At 36.4% G+C, this 10,074-nt stretch overlaps 2 protein-coding genes across 2 annotated transcripts in view; one reads left to right on the plus strand and one right to left on the minus strand.

The window, feature by feature from the left end:
• Positions 1-10,074, minus strand: part of MRPL13 (mitochondrial ribosomal protein L13) — a 66,611-nt gene that overhangs the window by 36,654 nt on the left and 19,883 nt on the right. Inside the window, exon 4 of the mRNA XM_017530711.2 lies at positions 3,582-3,642. Coding sequence (XP_017386200.1) covers positions 3,582-3,642 — 61 coding nt within the window. The remainder of the gene's footprint in view (positions 1-3,581; positions 3,643-10,074) is intronic.
• On the plus strand, positions 5,287-7,314 carry LOC119471643. The gene has a single exon (XM_037739319.1). It carries the CDS (start codon positions 6,719-6,721, stop codon positions 7,223-7,225), a length of 507 nt encoding a protein of 168 aa, XP_037595247.1. The 5' UTR covers positions 5,287-6,718; the 3' UTR covers positions 7,226-7,314.

Below are 10,074 nucleotides of genomic sequence, written 5' to 3' on the forward strand. Positions count from 1 at the left end.
TTCACAAACAATATTCCAACCCTCTGCTAATAATCAGAAGGCTGCATTGCCAAATAAATTCTCTGACGGGCCACACACAGTAAGTACTGATAAGCAAATTATGTCTACTGGCAGAGGCCTACTATTCTAGATAAACAGTATTTGAATTAAAAGAAAATAATAAATATCTTCCTTGACAAACCATTCTTTTTCAAAACATAGTAAAAATTAGTCTTAAAAAATTAAACTCCTTTAATAAGGTAATAATCCAAATGTATTTAACTCTGAAATATTTCCTAAGCCTTCCTCAAACATTTTACAATCCATTTCAATCTCTGTTCATAAACAATAATTTAAAACACTTTCTACAAATGTTACCTAACAACAAATTTTTAACATGAAAAAGTTATACTATACTGCCTCCTAGTGTAGTTAACATAAAATAGAAACTTTCATTTAAACATTCAAAATATTTATAAAGTATTAAAAGTATAATTCTATTTTAACGGCTGTATATATTATCAATAGCCCTTATAACTCTTAATACTATTATATGCAAAAAAAAAAAAAAAAAAAAAAAAAAAAAACTTTGACCTGTAAGGCTTAAAAACACACTAGTTATGAAACAAAACATTAAATATTTCCTAAGAAGCAAACTCGGAGCACACTTTTACAAAACAGATATAAACAATACAAAATAAATAGTAAATCACAGAACTTCTAAATGGTATATCAGGCCTTATTATAATAAAATATCCTTCTCCCCTACCTTACCAAGAAAATTTTAGGCAGTACTACACCAAATGGTTGCATCCTGACAATATATATTTATTTTTATTCATTATTTTAGGAAAACAAAAAAGGATATTTTCAGGTCTAACAACTTTGCTAATTTATTAATGTACTGCAGTAAAAAGATAAAATAGTCTCTAATAGGAAAAAAATGCTGTCTAGCCTATGAGTAAAGTTGAAAGTTTAGGTCTATCAATAGTAAAAGGAAAAATAAATGGTAAAACAACAAGGGACTTGGCTTTTAGAAAAATTGGTGATTAATGTATGAATTAGAACTTCTTCCAGTATATAACTCAAATAAAGTAATAAACATTAATGATAAAGTAATAAACATTAAAGTAATAAACATAAAGTAATAAACATTAGAGAAGCTAATAATATTGTTTATTAAAATATTTTTTAACATATGAAACAAAACTGACCTCACAAGGTTTTGAGGCCCCAAATTCATCCTTCTTGCTGGGATCAAAATCCTATAAGTCTAAAGTTTAGCTTAAGGCAATGTTAGGTTGGTATAGCCGCATGCGGTTGCCATAAGCTAAGCGAATCTTTTTTGAGGAAAGTCACTTTTAACACAGGTCTTAAAGAATTCCCAGAGATGAAGTTTCAAGGTACATAAGCCTACCAAGTATACTGAGCAGATATTATAAACTGGAGACCTACAAAGGCCACAAATGTTAGAATCATATATAAATGCTAGGAATTATGTTTAATATGCATAAAGAAATATAAGAGTTAATCAAAACATGATAAAGAAATAGAAGACTATCAAAACTGACCGGCAGACTTGAAAAAGAACGAAATGATAAAATTTTAACAAAACGAAAAAAGTTAATTGAAATTAGGACCTCAGAAAAAGGTTAATCAGATTAGAGACAGGTGAAAAGATACGGAACTAGAACATAGATCTGAAGAAATTATTGAGAATGGCCCACAGAGACAGTGAGACGTTAAGTATGAAAAAAAGGTACTGAATCATGTACAATAAAATGTAACTGTCTACTCTTATTATAACCAGATTTCTAAAGCGAAGAAACAGAGTATAGAGAGACAGACCCAATATTAGAAGATTTAAGAGCTAACACATTTCCATAACTAAAGACACCAGTCCTCAAACCAAATAAATAAGACTCCAGTAGAAAGATATGAAAACCAAAGACAATGAAAAGGTCTTAAAGATATCCAGAAAAAAAAGAAGAGTACACATAAAGAAACAATTAAACTGACATCTGATTTACAAAAGCAATAATAGAAGCTAAATTCCAGTTGAGTAATAGCTTCAAAAAGCTGAGAGAAAAAAAAATAATGATTATCTTAGAATTCCATGTATACCAAAACTATCTTTCAAGAATGAAAGCAAAAATAAAGAAAACAGTTTCAGACAAAAAAGGTGAGTTCAGTATTAAGAGAATGTGACTATAAGAATGCCAATAATAAGTCCTTCAAGGAAAAGGAAACTGACACCAAAAGGCAGGCTGAGTTACAAGGAGGGATTGTAAGAATATAAAATTTAAAAATATCAATAACAGAATAAAACAGTAACAAGAATGTTCATTTGGAAGTGTTTTTTTTTTTTAAATCTTCAACAAAGAAAGCATGTGGATGGGGAGGGAGGGTGGTAGTAAAAAATCTTCTAAGGGATTTCATTGATTAGGAAGGAAGGTAAAAATACTGATGAGCCTTAGATCTATAACAAATCAATTCAACTATCCCAAAAGAAGGCAAGAAAACAGGAAAAAAAAATCTAGCTACATGATGTTTACAATAAATACATCTGTAATGAAATAACTCAGTCAAGTTTAAACAATGAAATGTATGAGGCAAAAACTAATCAAAAGTCAGCTAATGTAGCTATGTTAATATCAGAAAAAATAGACCTCAAGGTAAAAAGCATTACTGGAGATTAAGAGGATCAGTACATATTAACCCTGATCAATTGTTTAGAAGGATTATAATTCCAATCTTAAATTCATCTAACACTAAATCTTCAAAATACATAAAGAAAAAATTGACAGAAAAAAAACAAATAAACAAGCAGGGTGTCTATAGTCCCAGCTGTTTGGGAGGCCAAAATACAAAGATTGAGTCCAGGAGCTGGAGTCCAGTCTGGGCAATACAGTACAACCCTGTCTTTAAAAACACAAATTAAAAATAGAATAATGTCTGAGTGTGGTGGCTCTTCCCTGTAATCCCAGCACTTGGGAGGCTGAGGTTGGAGGATGGCTTGAGCCAAGGAATTTGAGACAAGATTGGGCAACATAGGAAAACACAGTCTCCACAAAAAATTAAAAATTTTAGTAGGGTGTGGTGGTGTGTACATGATTCGAAATACCTATCAAAAGACCTATAAATGATCACTCCTTTGATCTTGAAATTCATTACACTTCCAGAGATTTATTTTAAATAATCCTACATATATGGAAAAAGTCAATGGATAAAGACGTCACAGGATACAAATCAACCAGCTACTTGAGAGGCTGAAGTGGGAAGAACCCTTGAGCCCAGGAATTTGAGGTTACAGTGAGCTATGATTGTGCCACTGTGCTCTAGCCTGGGTGACAGAGTGAGAATCTGTCTTCAAAAAAATAAAATATAATAAAATAAAAGAGATATATTTTTAAGAACTTTATTATTTATTTCAAGAAAAAAATGGACCAACCTGTAAGAATAAATCTGTAATTGAGATGTTAACAATAAATTAATAAATAAAAATAAACTGAGAAAAAAAATTCAAGTTAACAAAAAAAGTCAGAATATAAGAGGAATATACTTTGCATGTTTGAAAACATATGTAAATGGAAGAGACTTACTGCCACCGGATCCTTCAGGTGAAGCTGAGCAGCTGTTACTTGTTTAAATCCACCTGGGTAGCTGTTAAAAGGAGCAAAGACATTAAAACTGGGCATAGGCGGATATTGTATTATTAAACTGATCATTCTTTTATAATAAGAAAATATTTTAATAAATTGTTTCTGAAAACTATGCTGTTCATTAGTGTTTTCAAAATTAGGTAGTAATCTGTGCTTTTTAAAATGTTATTCTCTTAAATGGTCAACTAATATTACATCATAAAAAGTTCTACTTCTTGAAAAAATTTATTGGCATATTATTGGCATAAGTATATTTCTACCTAAATTTTAAGTTATTAATTCACCCACTCATTATGGGGTAGTTTATTACTATTTGATTTAACAAGCCAGAATATTTCATGTTCCTTACCAAATTAGATAAACTGGATAAGCTATGGGTTAGGTATGGGGAAAATGCTGGTAGACACTTGGTTCTCATGTCAAGTTCATACTCTAGACAGCAAATAATCATGTTTCCCATTAGCAGTTTGTAAAGGTCTCTAAGTGCTATATGTTGGCTCTAAGTAATACAATATTTCATTGTGTTCAGTTCAATTATTCTTTATAAATGAAAAAAGAGGCAATTACAAAATATACATTGAATAGTACTGGAGGCAGCTTAGCTTCCAGATACCCCAGAGGCAGGTCTGGAATCTAGGTTTTGTCAGTGACCCACAGAGTAATATTAGGCAACTCATATTACCTCTCTGCATATAATTTTACTCATATGAAAAATGATACTATCTACCTCACAAGATTTCCGAGTCAAATGAAAAAATATTTGTGAAAGAGACTGGGAAATTTAAAACAAAAACAATAAATACATAGTTGTAAAGTTCTATTATCCTAAATAGATAAACAAAGTCCAAATGATTTTCAAGAAGGTGAAAAAATTGGAAAGTCAGCGTGGAGTCTGTAAAAAACCTTAAGATTACCTAAATGTGATTCTTTCCATATGTTCCCTTCAATAAAATTTGAAATATATTTTATTTTATTTTATTTATTTATTTTTTTTTTTGAGACGGAGTTTCACTCATGTTACCCAGGCTGGAGTGCAATGGCCTGATCTCGGCTCACCGCAACCTCCGCCTCCTGGGTTCAGGCAATTCTCCTGCCTCAGCCTCCTGAGTAGCTGGGATTACAGGCACGCACCACCATGCCCAGCTAATTTTTTGTATTTTTTTTTTTTTAGTAGAGACGGGGTTTCACCATGTTGACCAGGATGGTCTCGATCTCTTGACCTCGTGATCCACCCGCCTCGGCCTCCCAAAGTGCTGGGATTACAGGCTTGAGCCACCGCGCCTGGCCTTGAAATATATTTTAAAGATGATTTAAGTAAACACATTTTAGGAATAAAACTTATCAAAGTTAGAAGTTTGCTGAGAAAGATGGGTAATTTTAAAATCAATATTTTCTTTTTTCATGGAATTTCAGTTTTAGAAAAAGAAATGCCTATCTAGACTTCTGGAAAAAAAAATACAATTTCTATGCTAAAAGATGATCTTCCTAGTTTGAAAACTGAGATGGCCAATTCTAAAACATACCATTTACAATATATTTCAGAAGTTTGGACTTTATTTGAAGTATTTGGAAAGCTAATGCAAAATTCTGAGCAAGGGATGGCTTGAGTAACGCAACATTCAATTGATTTTTACTAGTAAAAAAAAATAACTACATTCTTTCCTCCAGTATGAGATGGAGTAAGAGAAAATTTGTTTTAAATGCTAGCCAAGGGTTTTTCATTGAAATTAATTCAACAAACACTGAATGCGCATTATGCTGAACAATGAAACTTCATTATTATCTAAATGTAAATATCCAGCTGCATATGAAAAGACGACAGCCTTATTATTATCAAATTATTTTTAAAGATAATACTGTGCCTACACAGATTTGGGATAACAAACGTTTGTATGCTCTCCTATGCCTTAGTAAACTAATAATTGGAAATACCTATCAAAAGACCTATAAATGATCACTACTTTGATCTTGAAATTCATTACACTTCCAGAGATTTATTTTAAATAATCCTACATATACGGAAAAAGTCAATGGATAAATACGTCACAGGACACAAAATCAATGTGGAAAAATCACTAGCAAAAAATCACTAGCATTCCTAGACACCAACAAGAGTCACACAAAGAGTCAAATCAGGAATGTACTCCAGTTCACAACTGTCACAAAAAGAATAAAATACCTAGGAATACAGCTAACTAGGAAGGGGAAAGATCTCTACAAGGAGAGCTATAAACTACTGCCCAAAGAAACCAGAGATGAAGGCCAGGTGTGGTGGCTCATTCCTGTAATCCAAGTGTTTTGGGAGGCTGAGGTGTGAGGATTGCTTGAGCACAGAGGTTCAGGATCCGTCTGGGCAACACAGCAAGACCCCAACTCAAAAGAAAAAAATCTTTTTTTTAATTAATAAAAAGAAATCAGAGATGAGACAAACAAATGGAAAAACATTCCATGCTCATGGACAGGAAGAATCAATATTGTTAAATTCGCCAAACTACCCAAGGAATTTATAGATTCAATGCTATTCCTATTAAACCACCACTGAGATTTTTCACAGAACTAGAAAAAATATTTCAAAATTCATATGGAACCAAAAAAGAGTCCAAATGGCCAAGGCAATCTTAAGCAAAAAGAACAAACCTGGAGGCATCATGCTACCCAGCTTCAAACTATACTACAGGGCTACAGTAACCAAAACAGCATGGTACTTACTGGTCAAAAAACAGACACACAGACCAGTGGAACAAAACAGATAACCCTGAAATAAGACCACACGCCTACAACTATGTGATCTTTGACAAACCTGACAAAAAAAAGCAATGGAGAAAGGATTCCTTGTTCAATAAATGGTGCTGGGAGAACTGGCTAGCCATATGAAGAAAACTGAAACCGGACCCCTTCCTTATACCACGTACCCACAGTTAACTCAAGATGGATTCCAGTCTTAAATACAAAACCTAAAACTATAAAAACCCTGGAAGACAACTGATGCAATGCCATTAAGAAAACAGGTGACAATCTGCCAAGATGGCTGAATAGGAACAGCTCCGCAGCGCAGTTCCCAGCGAGAGCAACACAGAATGTCAGTGATCTCCCCATTTCCAACCGAGGTACCATGTTCATCTCAATGGGACTGGTTGGACAGTGAGTATACCCAAGGAGGGAAAACCGAAGCAGGGTGGGGTATTGCCTCACCCGGGAAGTGCAACGGACCGGAGAACTCCCTCTCCTACCCAAGGGAGGCCATTGGAGACTTTCCCAGACACTCCAGCTCAGATACACTTTTCCCACAGTCTTCACAGCCCAGAGACCAGGAGATTCCCGCCAGTGTGGACAACACCAGCGCAGTGGGTTTCCAACATAAAACTGGGCGGCCATTTAGCCAGTGCCTCAGGTTTCCGGCAAAAAACAGGGCGGCCATTTTAGCCAATGCCTGGAACACCTGCAAGACAGAACCGCCCATTCCCCTGAAAAAAAGGAGGCTGAAGGCTGGGAGCCAAGTGATCTGGCTCGGGTCCCAACCCGAAAAAGGCCAGCAAACTGAGTCTCACTGGCTTGAGATTTTAGCAGCCAATACAGCAGTTTGAGCTTGACCCAAGACAGTCAACCTCGGTGAGGGCAGGAGCACCTGCCACTACAGGGCAGTTCTAACCTTGCCTGTGTAAACAAAATTGCAAGGAGGTTTACACAGCAGTTGGGCAGTGCCCAGGGCAGCTCAGCAAGGCCTCTGCAGGCAGACTATGATTAGACTCCCTCCTTGCTGGGCAGGGCGTTGTCTCTGAAAAAAGGCTCAGAGACATAAATAAAGCCCCACCTTCCCAGGTCAGCACACCTGGGAAAAGGGGCGGTTGTGCATCCCACTTCAGCAGATTTAAACGTTGCTGCCCAGCAGCTCTGAAGGGAGCAATGGAGCTCCCAGCACAGCACTTGAGCTCTGAAAAGGGACAGATGGCCTCCTTAAGTGGCTCCCTGACCCTGTATATCCTAAGAAACACCTCATACAGGAGAGCCCTGGCTGACATCTGGCAGATACCCTTCTGGGATGAAGCTACCAGAGGAACAGGCAGTAATCATTGCTATTCTGCAGCCCCCATGAGTGATTCCCAGACAAACCGGGTCTGGTGTAGACTTCCAGCAGTCCTGCAGCAGAAAGGCCTGACTGTTAGAAGGAAAACTAAAAAACAGAAAGAAATAGCTTCAACATCGACAGTAAGGATGTCTACTCAGAGACCCCATCCGAAAGTCACCAGCTTCAAAGACCAAAGGTAGATAAATCCATGAAGATAGGAAGAAACCAGTGCAAAAAGGCTGAAATCACCAAAAACCAGTATACCTCGTCTCCTCCTAAGGATCACAACTCTCACCAGCAAGGGAACAAAACTGGAGGGAGAATGAGTTTGACCAACTAACAGAAGCAGGCTTCAGAAGGTGGATAATAACAAACTTCTCTGAGCTAAAGGAACATGTTCTAACCCAAAGCAAAGAAACTAAGAACCTTGAAAAAAGGTCAGACGAAATGCTAACTAGAAGAACCAGCTTATAGAAGAACAAAAACGACTTGATGGAGCTGAAAAACACAGCACAAGAACTTCGCAAAGCATACATAAGTTTCGACAGCCGAATCAATCAAGTAGAAGAAAGGATAACAGAGATTGAAGATCAACTTGATGAAATAAAATGAGAAGGCAAGATTAGAGAAAAAAGAGTGAGAAGAAATGAACAAAGCCTCCAAGAAATATGGTGTTATGTGAAAAGACCTAACCTACGTTTGATCAGTGTACCTGAATGTGACAGGGAGAATGAAACCAAGTTGGAAAACACTCTTCAGGATATTATCCAGGAGAACTTTCCCAACCTAGCAAGGCAGGCCAACATTCAAATCCAGGAAATACATAAAACACCACAAAGATATTCCTCAAGAAGAATTCCTCAAGCAGACCAAGCAACCCCAAGGCACATAATCATCAGATTCACCAGGATTGAAAAGAAGAACAAAATGCTAAGGACAGCCAGAGAGAAAAGTCGAGTTACCCACAAAGGGAGCCCATCAGACTCACAGCAGATCTCTCAGCAGAAACCCTACAAGCCAGAAGAGAGTGGGGGCCAATATTCAGCATCCTTAAAGAACTTTCAGCCTAGAATTTCATATCCAGCCAAACTAAGCTTCATAAGTGAAGCAGAAATAAAATCCTTTACAAACAAGCAATTGCTGAGAGATTTTGTCACCACGAGGCTGGTCTTACAAGAGCTCCTGAAGGAAGCATCAAACATGGAAAGGAACAACGAGTACCAGCCACTGCAAAAACATGCCAAATGGTAAAGACCATTGACACAATGAAGAAACTGCATCAACTAACAGGCAAAACAACCATCTAGCTTCAAAATGGCAGGGTCAAATTCACACATAACAATATTAGCTTTAAATATAAATGGGCTAAGTGCCCCAATCATAAAACACAGATTGGCAAACTGGATAAAGAGTCAAGATCCATTGGTGTGCTGTATTTGGGAAACCCATCTCACATGCAAAGACACACATACGCTCAAAATAAAGGGATGGAGGAAGATTTACCAAGCAAATGGAAAGCTAAAAAAAGCAGGGTTTGCAGTCCTAGTCTCTGATAAAACAGACTTTAAACCAACAAAGATCAAACAGACAAAGAATGTACATAATGGATACGGGATCAATGCAACAGAAGGGCTAACTATCCTAAATATATATGCACCCAATACAGGAGCACCCAGATACATAAAGCAAGTTCTTAATGACCTACAAAGAGACTGAGACTCCCACACAATAATAGTGGGAGACTTTAACACTCCACTGTCAATATTAGACAGATCAATGAGACAGAAAATTAACAAGGATATCCAGGACTTGAACGCAGACCAGGACCAAGCAGACCTAATAGACATTTACAGAACTCTCCACCCCAAATCCACAGAATATACATTCTTCTCAGCACATCACACTTACTCTAAAACTGACCACATAATTGGAAGTAAATCACTCCTCAGAAAATGCAAAAGAATGGAAATCATAACAAACAGTTTCTCAGACCACAGTGCAGTCAAATCCAACTCAGGATTAAGAAACTCACTCAAAATTGCACAACTACATGGAAATTGAACAACCTACTCCTGGATGACTACTGGATAAATAATGAAATGAAGGCAGAAATAAAGATATTCTTTGAAACCAATGAGAACGAAGATACAACGTTATCAGAATATCTGGGACACTTTTAAAGCAGTGTCTAGAGGGAAATCTATAGCACTAAATGCCAACATGAGAAGCAAGGCAAGATCGAAAATCGACACCCTATCATCACAATTGAAAGAACTAGAGAAGCAAGATCAAACAAATTCAAAAGCTAGCAGAAGACAAGAAATAACTAAGATCAGAGCAGAACTGAAGGAGACAGAGACATTAAAA

Source organism: Cebus imitator, unplaced genomic scaffold, assembly GCF_001604975.1.
Source record: "Cebus imitator isolate Cc_AM_T3 unplaced genomic scaffold, Cebus_imitator-1.0 Scaffold68, whole genome shotgun sequence".
NCBI classification, from domain to species: Eukaryota; Metazoa; Chordata; class Mammalia; order Primates; family Cebidae; genus Cebus; species Cebus imitator.